At 33.2% G+C, this 15,790-nt stretch overlaps 1 protein-coding gene across 5 annotated transcripts in view; it reads right to left on the bottom strand.

Annotated features, from left to right (window-relative positions):
• LOC149787888 (DCC-interacting protein 13-alpha-like) overlaps nucleotides 1-15,790 on the bottom strand; it is a 147,867-nt gene that overhangs the window by 66,608 nt on the left and 65,469 nt on the right. For 3 of the 5 annotated variants that reach the window (XM_089974133.1, XM_089974135.1, XM_089974134.1), the window contains exons 11-12: nucleotides 4,382-4,420; nucleotides 2,429-2,538 (exon numbers count right to left, since the gene is read on the bottom strand). In XM_089974133.1, coding sequence (XP_089830259.1) covers nucleotides 2,429-2,538; nucleotides 4,382-4,420 — 149 coding nt within the window. The remainder of the gene's footprint in view (nucleotides 1-2,428; nucleotides 2,539-4,381; nucleotides 4,421-15,790) is intronic. The other 2 variants (XM_089974136.1, XM_089974137.1) reach the window with 1 other exon arrangement.

The raw sequence follows: 15,790 nt of genomic DNA, 5'->3' as shown, positions 1-15,790 counted from the left end.
ATGATTTCCAAATTATACAAACAGTAAACAAGAATGGTGTTTTTTCTGTTTCACTGTATAATGCAGATGTATGGAGAGAAAAGGTCCATACTTACTGAATCAACAATTGCAGTTCAAAACCAATCCCTTTAGAGGTTGAAATCTTCTGTCTCGAGGAAATACTTTATCCAAAATGTTAACTAAGATGTTTTACCTTGAGATGGGTGACACAGAGGGGCTGCTGACAAAGGGTGATGCTTACTGATTCTACAGTCCAAATAAGAGAGCAATCCCTTAAAGGGTTAGGAATTTTGATTTTGAAAAACTTCAAATAAAACCTGAACAAGCATTGATGACAGTTACACTTGGAATGAGTGACAAATGTGTCTTATTATTGCAGAAAGAAAAAGGATTTTAAACTATTAGAATATACTAAAAAGTTGTTTATCAACACAAAAATTAAATTTAAATATTCAGAGTAGTATATTTTCATCAGTAACCTCATTACTTTTTAATTGTAATTTTCAAAATATATTTAAATAAAATACATGTACAAGTTGGCATGTAAATCCTTTACCGGTTTTCTGCTTTCATAAGCACAAATATTTCAGATTTACTAGCCACAGTTTTGCAACAGACATTTTAAACTTATGATCAGACTCAACACATCTGATTGGTTGACTTTAAGTTAGACTTAAATTTTAGCTAATTAGACTGCTGCATTATGACTTAAATCCAAATTGAAGTTTTACTGGTGAAATTTGGACTTGACCTAAATTTCTCCAACAGATCTTAACTCTGAACTTACTCTTAAGTTTAATGTCTCAAGTCCAGACTTAATATTAAGACCCATGCTAGGCTGTTGAAACAAAAAGGACATGGTCTGCATGTGGAGTCCAGACTTAAAAACATGTAGTCTTAATCCCAAGCTCAAAAGGAGCCTTTATATTGCAAGTATATTGCAGGATAAAGCCTTGCTTTATACCGAGACATCCCAAGAACAAACAGAATTCACGATGATGTCAAGGAAATATAATCACATGAAACATATTAAGCATAGCCTTAACATAAAATCCCTCAGAGGGACTGATGCTCTACTAGATGAAAAGAATTTACAAGAATTCAAGATAAGACCATTTCTTACTTTTAACTGTCAACTGCTGAAACCATTTATGATATTTTCCACAATAACAAGGTTTTCAAAATAACCGCTGTGGTGTAAATATTGGATATCAGATTGGCACCATTAAACTTTAGGATAAAGCAGACATTGTCTAATGTCAGTCGGTGAATACTCCATTTCATAATGATCATCCATTAGGTGGGAGTAGTGACAACAAATTTTTTATGGCAGTCATATTGGATATACAACTGGCACAATTTTCATTTAAGACCAACTAGGTGTCATAGAAAGTCTATTTGTAAAACCCCATGTTGATATACCCATCTATTCAGAAAGGAGTAGGGATAACAATATTTTAAGATAGGACTTTCCATTCTGAAGTAGCACTTACAAGATTTTCAAAATGGATGCTGATTTTTAAGATAGCTGCAAAGGTGGCCATATTTGATGACAGACAGACACCAGTTTTAGGATCAGCTAAACATCACAAGAATTCTTTGAGTGTATACTCCTTGATGATTTTGACCGTCTGTTCAGGAGGTTTAGTGATATCTACATTTGCAAGATAGCTGCCATGGCAATCACAATGAATAATGACAGATTGGTACTGTTGTTATTTAGGACCAACTTGACATCTTAAAAAGTATTTTAGTTTAAACCCCATGCTGATATGACCATGCATTCAGGAGGAAAAGTAATAACAAGATTTTCAAGATGGCCCAACTAAACCATGGGGTTAAAGTGTACAATTTTAAGGTAGTCTTCCAAGTAGTTTAGTTCAGGAGTAGTAGTGATAACAAAATTGAGCTAACAGATGAATAGGCAATGGATAACAGTCAAGAGATCATGCTATAGCTAATAGATGGACAGGCAATGGATAACAGACAAGACATCATCACATAGCCAATAGATGGACAGGAAATGGATAACATACAAGAGATCATCCCATAGCTAATAGATAGACAGGCAACGGATAACAGACAAGATCATCCCATAGCTAATAGATGGACAGGCAATGGATAACAGACAAGAGATCATCCCATAGCTAATAGACGGACAGGAAATGGATAACAGACAAGATCATCCCATAGCTAATAGATGGAAAGGCAATGGATAACAGACAAGAGATCATCCCATAGCTAATAGATGGACAGGCAATGGATAATAGACAAGATCATCCCATAAGTGCTTTCAGTACATCTGAAAACTGAAGCTGACATTGTGAATGACATTACCACTATCAAAGGAAAAATTACCACACTGTCTGCTTTTCTCATAAATTTTAAGAAAAATTAGGAAGGATATGATATTTTGACAACTTCTCACTTTTTAAGCTTGGCTGAATTGATTTGGAAGATAAATCGTCGATCATCTGATTCTGCAGGTTCTGCAAAAACGCCTTCTTCATTAAGATCAATTATGAGCTTCCCAGCAATCTGAAACCAATGCATAGAAGAGTGACATAAACTGCATTCAAATGAAAAGCCTGAAATAATCACAAAAGCAAATATATCTGACATTAGAGGTAGTTATATCCACAAAAAATACAGGTGTTTAAAAGTTAAATGAGAATACAATGTACAGAACTTGATATGCATACAAATCTATGTCAACACTGTCTATAACCTTTCAACCTGCATTAAGAGTTCTACAATAGGCATCAATTTAGCAACAATAAAAAAAATCTGAAAGGAAATTTGTAAAAATGTACATCCTCCCGTTACTTGTACTCTAGCAATGACTGTTTTCTTTTGAATTATCATATTTATTTTTACAAATAAATTACGGGAATTTAAACAATGATGATAAATTCTGCACCCATTAATACATATTTTCCATACAGAATAAGATAATTGTTGTGTTTGCTGTACAACCACCTTTGTTGAAAGGACCAAATCCTTCTTGTACATGGCAGTATTCACACAAAATATGCAGATGTTGTCATCCACTTGTATTCACATCCATATACATGTACTTATTTCTCATAAATTCTGTATTTCTACTGTATTCCAAGATGCATAAGATAGAAACACTTTCTGGAATGTGAAACTGTAATTAAAGTATATGTGTTGAAAAATATGGACAGCCTGTGTGGTTAAAGTGGTACTAATTTATATAAAAACATAATGGTATGCATAGTCCTTTTAATTACTGTAAAAAAAACTCCTTTAATTAAAGATTAAAATATTTTTCTAAATTTTCAATTCATTATAGGTCACTAGTGAATTATATTAACATTTGAAACAATTCCAGAGGAATTTATAACTACATAGTAATATTAAATTACATTTTTATACTTTAGATATGGATGGTAATTTGATGTAGATTAAGGTCAGAATGAGGTAACAGTTGTCCAGATGAAATATTTGATAGTATGTTTTTGTGAGTGTGTGTGTCCATGCACACACACATGCACATACACACTTTGCAGGGGTACGTAGCACATTCATTACTGATATAAAATTTAAAACGGCCCATACACACACACACTTCACAAGGGTAAACAGCACATTCATTACTAACATAAAATTTAAAATGGCACACACACACACACACACACACACTTCACAGGGGTAACAGCACATTACTGACATAACAATTAAAATGGCAAGATTCTGTTTTGGTGTTGTATTGCATATGGTATGGTGGAACATATCACTGTAAAAAATAACTCACAATTTAAGCGGTTTTACATTTAGCATCCTCTCTTTCAAGAAATATAAACAACAGTAAAATATGATTGAAGGGAAAAACAGTCTGATTTTGAAACTGACAAAATGGTAAACTGTTTCCACAAGACATTACACACGGAGGATGAAGCACATTGGTGAGATAGTTATTTCTATACAAGTTCAGCAAAAACATAAATTTTTCATGTGTAAAATCATGATCTTAAATTTTGTAATCCTGATTTTGAAAGCCATATCTAACTTCTTAAAGTAAAATTTGTGTTATGTAAAAGTATTTTAATGGCTTTCAATACCTGATGGCTACAGTTTGACTTTGTATTCAATCTCATTATAAAATAATATGAGAAATATGCAAAATTCGAGTTTGAGGCAAAATTTCAATAAAATGAGTGAAACATGGTCCAGAATCTGTATTGGTGACTGCTTAACCTAAAAAATGTCCAGCCTGGGGCTTAGTTCTGGGACATCAGCAGTGCAAAGCAATTGTGTATTGTTTATTGCTATAAAGCTGTGCAGTATACATGTATATATTGTATGACCTGTGCAAAAATGGAAAAGGGAAAGGGGAACTGACAATAAAACCTCACACCTTGCACTCTTGCTGGTTCTCAAAATCCATACTGGTGACCTCGAAATATTGAAAATAATGATGTAATAAACTCTTAACAAAAAATGGAAATATGAAAATAATTTCTCTTCTTGTCCTAAATAGTTACCTGTAAATATGAAATTTTTAAATAAGAATCATTTTTCAAAGCACTAAAGATATGATTCAGCCAATCATTTAAACCTTCATCTGGTGTTATAGGTTATTTGACTGGTTGTTTCATAGGAATTTCAGTGCTTTATTTGTATATACCGATATATTGCTGAGGAAATAAAAGCCAAGTCCCCATCCCAAGGACAAACGGAGGTAGACAATGTACTTGGCCCGGGCAGGTATTGAGCCCACAACCTTTGGATTACTAGTCCTAAGCTCTAATAAGCTTCCTTATCTGGAGTGCCTCCTTGACCTGGCATTTATTTGTTTATTTATCTGGTCAGGAATTATCAGAACAATGTCAATGTCTCATGATGAGTTGGGATAGCTAATCTTTTACTGTACACATTTAATTAGTGACACTACTGATACAGTGTGAAATTTTTTAAATAAAGTGTCATGTGGATAAAGTCTTATACAAATCTGTGCATATATACATATCCAGGATTGAAGTATTACAATTAAGCGCTCACTGTTCCAGATCACTGCCATCTCACCTCTGTCTGCGTGGGTTCAAGTCTCAGGCTCGGCTAACGTGGATACATGAGAAAGCATGCCAGTAGCTTCTCGTGGGTCGGTGGTTCTTCCCGTGGTTTTCCAGGGTTCTTCCTCCACCAATTATACTGGCTGCCATGTATAGCCTTTCCTGTGCTGAAAATGGGGTTAAACCCTACAACAACAACAACAACAACTATAAAGGTCATCCGATTTTGTAATCTTTCATGAAAATCTGAATAATTATCTAAGTAGTATCTAGCTAATATGCTGTTCTTAGAAAAAGGGAATAAAAATTAAGAAGAAAGGTATAATTGTTTGGTGTCGGAAGTATTGCAAAACAAGCATCTCAAGCTATCCGCTAGTGTGCTACAGTACTGTGTATTTATACGAATATTTAATCAGGGCAATGGGGCGACATGTCACCCTAAGTAAACTAGTTCTATAAAAGAAAATATAGAAACATAAAACAATTTGATGTTACTACTCTATTATCAAATTTACTTGATGGGTGTCTTAAGAAAATAATAAGTAATTCATATATTTTATACGGATAACTTTTAACTTTCATCAATTCTAATTTGGAAAAAGTTTACGGTAGGCAATGGAATGACACATTACAATACTGGGTACAGACTACCATACATTTCTAACTAAATATGTAGTCATGGAGGGGATTTCTAATTCGTGATATTCTTGGAAATAAATATTTTCTTTTGTGGAACTACGGCAATTGTTGCTATCACTGGTGCAGAATTGCTAAATGGAAATCTTGTGGAATAGTGTGTGATTTAGATTTTTTAATGTAGCTTTTTAAAAAAATCAGTCATATCACTACAATGTTTGTAGTGTGGCAGTTTATAGTGGTCTATCACTGGGGCATCATGCCGCAGACATGTAGCATCATGTCCCACCCATTCACATTATCCTGACACTAGGCAGACCAGTCTTAACACTAACCTCTAAATGATGAGTCAGGCAGCTGCAGCTGTGAGTACCATTTTTATAAATCTTTGGTATAACTTGGCTGGGGTTTGAACCCACCACATCCCACATCCATGGCAGATGCTCTAACCACTTAGGCCACCTGAGCATTCTCTTGTGGAATAGCATGTAGACTGATGAATGAACCACTTTTGTTTGATAAAGTTTGAAGAACGCAGATATGATATAATACATTTCTAGTTATTGTGGTCTTTGTGGTAGCTCTTTAGCAAGTTTGGATTTTTAATTTTTATAGTCAGTGATGTGTACAGTCTGTGTGCCTGGAACAGTGTTTTCTGTTGTAGTTCATTACACACAGCATCACAAATTTCATTCTATCTATAGCTCAGTAAATTTTCAGGTCAGCGTCATTAAATGTAGATAATAGTATCTAATTAATTTCACATGAAGTATTTAAAACTAATTAGGTACTTTTAGCTACATTTAATGGTGCTGACCAGAAAATTTCTGGAGTTAGGTCAACAGATAAGATAAACTTCACCATGGTATGTGGCATAAACTATAGTTTCTATCATGATACCAAATAGCTCGACTTTGTGTGCTTGTGTGTCGGTCTCTGAAAATGTTTTATATGGTGTGTTCTCAAAGTTGAAGAGACCTCAAGTTGCCATATGTTTTTTTTGTTATATGTATGTTGTTGTTATTGTTGGAATTTAAAACAACTCCATCAGACACAGCAGAACAAGGGTTTCTTCTTTTCAAAAGTAGTTCCTAGGGAATAGACACTATGACTGAGACAGCTTGGCTTGGACAACCCAACTGAGATAAACAAGTAATGTTAGCAAAACTAGATTTCTGTCACATGGGTGAGAAAAAAGCACATCAAGCTGCATCACTTAATCTCAAACTGCAAAAAGTACAGAGTCAATAATAAAGTGTGAAGGAAAATATAAAATACTGAGCTGTGACTTTGTCTTTGAAGATAGGACTCTCAATGTGGGATGCAACACAATTTCTAGTGATGATGAACAAATATACCAAGTTTTATCCGTTAATATGAAACAGTTTTTAAATATTATAGAGAAAGTAAGAACTTGTTATGCAAACATAAAAAAATGAATAATGACTCGCCTTCTAGTAACGATGTACAAGTGTGCCATGCTTTAATAGCTCAAAAGCAGGAGAGTAAGTCCGATGAACAAAATATTGCACCGTGACTCTGACCTTGAAGATATGCAACTAAGTCTGGTACATGATACACCTTTAAGTGATGCTGTCTATGTATACCAAGTTTCATCCTTTACTCTCAAATAGTTTTCCAGTTAAAGAGCAAAAGGGAAAGTGTAATGTTGTTTCTGTGGTTCAATGTTATTATTCAGCACATGATATCTATATACAGCAGCCAGTATATCTGGTTGTGGGAAAAAACCCAAAAGAAACACTAACACATGGGAAACCACTGGCAAGCTTTCTCTCTCTCAAGACTTGAGCCCATGTGGACAGAGGTGAGATGTCAGACATTGGTAAAGTTGAGTGCCTAAAACCACTTGAAATGGAAAACAAAAATCACTGAACTGTGACCTTAGCCCTGATGAGCTCCCCCAATCTGCTATGCAACACACTATCTAGTGATGATCTACAGGTATACCATGCTTCATTCCTTAATCTCAAATTGCATTAAAGTTGTAGAGTGGAAGTGGAAGTGAAAGTATGAGGGAAAATGTAAAATACCAAGCCATATTCTTGACCTTGAAGAATGGACCTCCAATGTGGTATGTGACATGCCTTCCAGTGATGATGTATATGCATACAAAGGTATATCTCTTAATCTCTGAAATGGTTTAAAGGTAGTGCGCCAACAGGAAAGTGTGAAATCCAGATGAATGTACAAGTGGCTGGAAGTGTGGATATTATGTCCCCAGCAATTTTTTGAAAAGGCAGGTGGGCCAAAAATAGCAATAACTCGAACAAAAATTGCTGGATCAAAGTGATTTGTCTATATTTCCATCCTAAAGAAACATTTACCAAGATTCATTGCAATCCATTGAAAACCATAAGACTAGTTGTATTTGCATGATTCTGTCATGCACTGAATTCAGCTGCAAGTCAAACAGGGCAATAACTGTCATACAAATTTACAGAAGTGAAGAGACTTTTATACATGAAACAATCTGATTCTGCACTTATCCATAACTGATGCCTTCTAAAACTATTGTCAGAACAAAATTGCATACCAAAGATACATGAACACGAGACAGTACTTTTGTGCTTTATTGGTGATTAATGTATAACTTCAATCAGATTTCCTTTCAGGAACAAATGTCTCAAAATGGCTGAAATACTAAATAACAAATATTTTTCAGTTTTTATATCACAGATTAATTTTAATCGATAACATGCAATTATTAAAGCATGTTTTATTGTAATGTATGCATCTTGAACTATAACATTTTTTTAAAATTCAGTTTTAATTTTTTTTCAGCTAGTGGGGGCACTCTATATAACTCCAAATTATGTTTTCCATCAGTGCTTATCACAGGTTACTTCCCTTGCTTTCCTACTGTTAATGTTTTTCAGCACATGACAGGCTATACATGGTGGCCAGTATAGTTGGTGGAGGAAGAACCAGAAAAACCACTGACCCACTGGAAGCTGCTTGCATGCTTTCTCACATACCCACAATGGCCAAGCTGAGACTTGAATCCAGGCAAAAATATATGAGATGTCAGTAATCTGTAAAGGTGAGCACCTTAGATCACATGGCCACCTGGGGTCCCTATCCTTTAATAATCAAATTGGCAAGTAATCTATCTTGCCATATGTTACTATGCATTATGTACTATGTATGGATTCAACATAAAACTACTACAGCAGAACTGAATCTTTGACATTACAAAAATGCTATAAACAAGTAGAAAATAAGAATATAAAAAGGATTGCTACAATTTTTTTTAACACTGCATATGAATTGAGAACTATTTTGTAACTGTGAAAGAGTGCCTTTGTTCAGAAAGTACACAGTTATCTAAGTCATGATTATTATGTAGTACACCACACAATCGATAACTTGCACCTTGATAACTCATGAACCAAATTATAACATGGGGTCAGGCATGGATCCCACTTTTTAAACCAGAAAATACCCCCAAAACTGATCCCTATTTGTTGAACTTGAAGAAAATTGTGATCAAAATTGGTAACAGAAACTTTGATGTATTGCTCTTCGAATATGGTAGATAGGACCTGGAAATTTTAATCAACACTATGAAATATCAAATTTAAAAATAGGTCATACAATTTTTTACATTTTCTTTTCAAATGACATTCCTAGTACACTGCATTTAACGATATGTAAGGAAATATGGATCAATGAAAATGTCGCTTACGCCGAGTGGAGGCAGTACTTTAATAAATAAATACAAATTAAATAATTTTTTTATCAATTGAAATTTGTGTTCTAGTTCTATTTTTTGGTTCATTTTAAGTGTAATCATCATAAATGCAATGTGTCCTCTTGTAATTAAATGTAACATGTGTCAATCAACTGCAACAGCTATGTACGCGAGCATTTCTCTGAGAACCTAATTAGGTGCCAACCATGTTTTGATAACTGACTTCCAGAAGTATTTGTTGTATTGTTGCACTGAATTAAAAGCTGGCCTCCTTTGTATTATCAAGTTAATTATGTCTTTTGAATCAAATAAAGGAGGTGGAATAAAAGAGAAGTTAAAAGGCAAAAAATCCAACAAACTCAAAATCTAGTGGCCTCGGTCGATGTCGGGTGAACTCACTTCATTTGATCAATCGAAAAATTATAAATATTATTGTGTATGTAACATAAACTACCTTAAATTAACTGACTCTTTCATAACTGTGATCAAAGATAACAAGGCAGCCATGCTAAATGAATACTTTGTAAAATAAAGAGTTCGATTTCTCATTGTGGGCAAGCAAGTTTCAGAGAATTCTTGAACTAACACTAAGAGATATCCTAAAGGATGATCAGAAGTTTCATTATTACTTCCAATGAAATGACGACATTAATCTTGTACTAATTGAACAATACAAAAATTGAGTTTCGAGTTAGACGATTGTCTCATGAAATAATTGTCGTGTGTTTTTGAAAAAAAAGGAATCTTGTTTGTTGGTGTATCTAGTTAGTTTAGTTCCCTGCTGCGTGATTCCTGATTTGGCAGGATACTACTAAACACAACTACGGGAACCAGACTCATCAAGAAAACAAAAAACAGTGATGTAATACACAGATTTTTTCGCGTACATGTGAAGGTTGCTGGAACCAGGTGGAATGATCTTTCATATGTTGGACATTTTGAAAATAAATGTTATTTAAACAAAATAATGAACAACTTCATTAGAAAAAGTGCATTATTAAAAATTATTATTGACGTGATTGTAAAATGAGGATTCAGTCAATAAACAATCCAGTTCCTTAACGGGTCTTCCCCCCCCATTGTTTTCTCGATGAAGCAATTTTTTTCTATTTTTAAAGGTCCCTCGGCAACTCGCGCCTCGCTTATAGTGCGGTCTATGTATTGTGGATCCCATTGCATGCGAGTTATTGAGGGAGAGGTGTATATGCCACCCTGAAAAACAAATCCTCTAGAGTGTTCACAAGCTCAGCCAATCACTTGCAGGAATCACTCATTAAAATGTTCTGATGTCACTCTAACATCTCAATAATATAAGCTTATGCACCGAATTCGATCACAATCTGTTAAAAAATGATGCCCATAGAGCATTCACAATTAAGTATTTGTGGACAGTTTTGGCCAGGTGAGCTTAAATTGTGGGACTAATTGTGTTCACAAAATTGTGTGATGGATGGATGGATGGATGGATTGAAGGCTGGATGTATGGACAGACATACATATGGACACGGAAAAAAAAGTTCACAGTGAGTAAAAATCAACCAATATCAGTATTCTATATAAATTTCAATATTTTACATCACACCTTAACAACAGTAACCAGGTGCAAAGATCCACTTCAATTTGCAAAAGCCCTTGACAACAACATACACCATTCATTAACTGAAAACACCTAAATTGAGGAATCTAGAACTGCTGCCACTCAGTTGACCTTGTGTAGCAATCCCAACTTGAGAGACCACTGTTTTGGACCTGAATGTTAATGTACAGATCAGCTGTTGTATGTGATGACACATCATGAGAGACCATTATTACTTGGCAGAGTGGTCTCTAAAAATCATTTTTATTCTATTATGAAATTTATTACATCAATCATGAAAAAGCAAATATGAGGATCACTGAGAAGCAAAAAATGAGTAATTGAAACTGAAATCAGTATCACTTCATTTGATACAGATTTAAGACACAATGAACATGAATAATGTAAGATCTGATTTATCAACAAAACATTTTCTCTAAAAATCAATGCTTCACTTCTGAAAATAATAACACACTATACTAAACAGGAACTTATGTTTACTTGTTAAATATTCCACAAAGCAAGTGTTTCTTGGACCCCAGAGTCTCGATGTGTTTATGTATCCTAACCCATGACATTAAAATTGCCATTGCCACCTTTGGAAAAGTGACTGCTACATATCACTCCCTACTAACATAAGCTTAACAAGAATTCATAAAATTTACATAGGTTGAGAAATCAAATACACAAAGAAAAGTATTTGTATTGTATATTTCAAGGTGAGACACTGTATAAGTATTTGTATTGTATATTTCAAGGCGAGACACTGTATAAGTATTTGTATTGTATATTTCAAGGTGAGACGCTATAAGCATTTGTATTGTATATTTCAAGGTGAGACAATGTATAAGCATTTGTATTGTATATTTCAAGGTGAGACATTGTATAAGCATTTGTATTGTATATTTCAAGGTGAGACACTGTATAAGTATTTGTATTGTATATTTCAAGGCGAGACACTGTATAAGCATTTGTATTGTATATTTCAAGGTGAGACACTGTATAAGTATTTGTATTGTATATTTCAAGGTGAGACACTGTATAAGTATTTGTATATTTCAAGGCGAGACACTGTATAAGTATTTGTATTGTACATTTCAAGGTGAGACACTGTATAAGCATCTGTATTGTATATTTCAAGGTGAGACACTGTATAAGTATTTTTGTATTTTATATTTCAAGGTGAGACACTCTACAAGTATTTGTATTGTACATTTCAAGGTGAGACACTGTATAAGCATTTGTATTCTATATTTTAAGGTGAGACACTGTATAAGTATTTGCATTGTATATTTCAAGGTGAGACACTTTATAAGTATTTGTATTGTACATTTCAAGGTGAGACACTGTGTAAGTATTTGTATTGTACATTTCAAGGTGAGACACTGTATAAGCATTTGTATTCTATATTTTAAGGTGAGACACTGTATAAGTATTTGCATTGTGTATTTCAAGGTGAGACACTTTATAAGTATTTGTATTGTACATTTCAAGGTGAGACATTGTGTAAGTATTTGTATTGTATATTTCAAGGTGAGACACTGTATAAGCATTTGTATTGTATATTTCAAGGTGAGACACTGTATAAGTATTTGTATTGTATATTTCAAGGCGAGACACTATAAGTATTTGTATATTTCAAGGCGAGACACTGTATAAGTATTTGTATTGTACATTTCAAGGCGAGACACTGTATAAGTATTTGTATTGTACATTTCAAGGTGAGACACTGTATAAGCATCTGTATTGTATATTTCAAGGTGAGACACTGTATAAGTATTTTTGTATTTTATATTTCAAGGTGAGACACTCTACAAGTATTTGTATTGTACATTTTAAGGTGAGACACTGTATAAGTATTTGCATTCTATATTTTAAGGTGAGACATTGTATAAGTATTTGCATTCTATATTTCAAGGTGAGACACTCTACAAGTATTTGTATTGTACATTTCAAGGTGAGACACTGTGTAAGTATTTGTATTGTATATTTCAAGGTGAGACACTGTATAAGCATTTGTATTCTATATTTTAAGGTGAAACACTGAAATATATGAGTGGGAGAAAAACATTATATCAACTCAGTGGTGATACCATCTTTATCATGATGGTGGCTATATCACTTTAAGAACTATTTTCTTTTTCCATTTTGAAAGTATATCTTCCTTTATGTGTATTATTCAGACCCTTATTTCCACATTTAAAGGCCCATTTACATTTTTCTTCTTTATTTTTCTTTTCTCTCTCTCTTTTGCACCTGGATGAATAAATCTTAAAATGTTTAGAGACTACTGACCATCTTGTATAAAACGATGTTATCAATGAGACTGTGCCATCAAGAATGACAACAAAAAAACCAATAAAATAAGTAGGTTTTATAATTAGTCTTCCACAGGAATCATGCACATTTCAGTGACGGAATTTACATGATGCGTTACACTTGACAATGGAACACATTTTTATGAAAAAGTCTTGATTACATAAAGTAATAAAAGTGAGTAGTGATTTTAACTGTCATTGCAATTATAATCAAGTCTAAAAATTAATTTAAAAAAATTCAGAAATTATGCATTGATTAGTATAGTCTACAAACCCAAACTAAGTGACAACCAAAATTTTGGTGCAGCATCTGTTACTAAATTAGACCAAAAGCTTGCTAACATAGAAAACCTAACTTTTGAATGCAGAAACAAAATCTGAAACCAAAATCATTACATGTAAACTCACAATACCTGTTGTTTAATGTTTTTATGATCTTACTGAACCATTCTATTATGTATCCCCACTACAGCAATGCTGACAGTATCAAATCAGAGCAAAAAATGTTTTTAATGGAAAAAAATATCCTCAATTTTGCATGAAAAGTCATTAATGTGACAAAAAAGACAAAGCAAAACAATATATGCATAATATAATTTTTTTAAAGTTTTTGGTATAAAATTGAAGTAAAATTTCAGAAGTTCTTTTATTGATGCAGTTAAACAGCTTTTAAGAGCACTGACACAGAATGGAGAAACAAATCCATGCAAATCGAAAGTCTCTGCCTTAAAAAAATATAAAATAAAAAGAAAATCTATTTATGAGTAGATATAAGGAAATATTTCACTTGTGACAATAAAATATCTCCACTTCACTCAAGAAATATTTCCTGTTGACAAAATAGTTAGATATCCTCTTTTTCTTTTGCATTATATAATAAGAGACAGAAGTTTGAAACATGTCATTTTAGATTTAAACTCTCCCAGATACACAAAAGTAACAAAAGAAATATGGATGACATAATGATTTAAGATCATGTCTTCAAGCTGTGCAGAAAGACATGATTTTATAAAAGTGGACATCTTCAACTTTGTGATTTGTAGCAAGCAGAAATATCCACAAACTTTGAACCTCTAAATAAATAGTGAGTTCAGAGTAAATGGATAACATAAAAAATGCCAACAGATGTATAAAACGAGAACTTACTGATACAGCTACTATCCTATATTATCAACCAAATACATGTACTAGATTGCCTACTCTTCTAGGTCTTTTGAAAATTATGTGCTTGTCTTTAAAACAATGAAAACAGAACCAAAAAAAAGAAAAAAAAGCTGATTCATAGCTTTCCATGCTGACAGACCTGATACAGCTTACCTGAAGTCGTCCCTTCATGTTTCAGATCAAAGCAAGGATATACTTTTATACAGATGTCATAGATTCTGATCTCAGATATAATAAAAATTATTCAAACTACTTACTGATAACCAAGTGTCAATTCTTAAAATCAAAGGATTTAGAATACTGATGGTTTGCAGACTTACAAAAGATCAGATGGATGAACATAACTCAGGAGATATTGATATTTATGGTCCATTTTACCATCCTACAGTCACTGTTCTAAATCATCTTTACATTTTCCCAAATTATCCTTACATTTCAGTAGCGAATTCATATTAACAGTGAAACATTATTGGTGGAATTACTTTGGGGATTTCTTTTAAAAATATTTTCTATTATTGTTTCAAGAATTATCATATATGGAACAACATCCAAGGGAGATAACTACTATCATGGCATGTCAAATAGCTAGTACTACAGTATTGTAAAACACTTTATTTTAGTTGGTTTTCAAATGTTGCAGTTTGAGTAAAATATATGTATTCATGAGTAACTAATTTCATTGATCTATCATTTCATAAAAGATAATAAAAAGTATTTAAAAAATTTAAATAACCAATACACATTTTTCAGCATAAATTTACTAGTATATAGATATTCATTTCCACACATCTGTGATGAAACAGAATTAATCAATATCCCTTTACCTCGTACAGCATAGTGACAAAGTGCAGCACGCTATAAATAGAACACCTGTTACCTAGCCGACCGCATACGCATAGGCCTGCCTGTGAATTGTTAAGCAATGTAGTGTATGTTACGTTTAACAGCAGTTTTAACCATTTTACATTTTTGGTACACATCTATTATATGTGGAAAAATTTAAGAGTAAAGTCCGATTGTTATAGCTGTGTAATTATTTTTCACAGAAGAATATTTTATGTGCTTTAAAATCGAGAGAGAACTCGTTCACCGTCATGTCAGTGAGGCCGCATGACCAACCGTAGTTGCCATTTCCCATACTCGAAATTTATGTTTTTCGTTTGCGTCTACATCACTAAGTCATCTGAATTTGATAATCAATAAAAACTAATTGCTGCCTACATAAATATCAGAGCCTTTACCTAAGTTATTGAATATTTCGTGGTTGTGATTCTAATCATGAAAACTTCGTAAGTACTGAATGAAATCCTGCCTGTGAACTGTTAAGCAATGTAGTGTATGTTACGTT

The sequence above is a fragment of the Sinohyriopsis cumingii genome, chromosome 11, assembly GCF_028554795.1.
Source record: "Sinohyriopsis cumingii isolate HCF-2022 chromosome 11, ASM2855479v2, whole genome shotgun sequence".
NCBI lineage: Eukaryota > Metazoa > Mollusca > Bivalvia > Unionida > Unionidae > Sinohyriopsis > Sinohyriopsis cumingii.
This window is presented reverse-complemented; position numbering and strand designations above follow the sequence as displayed.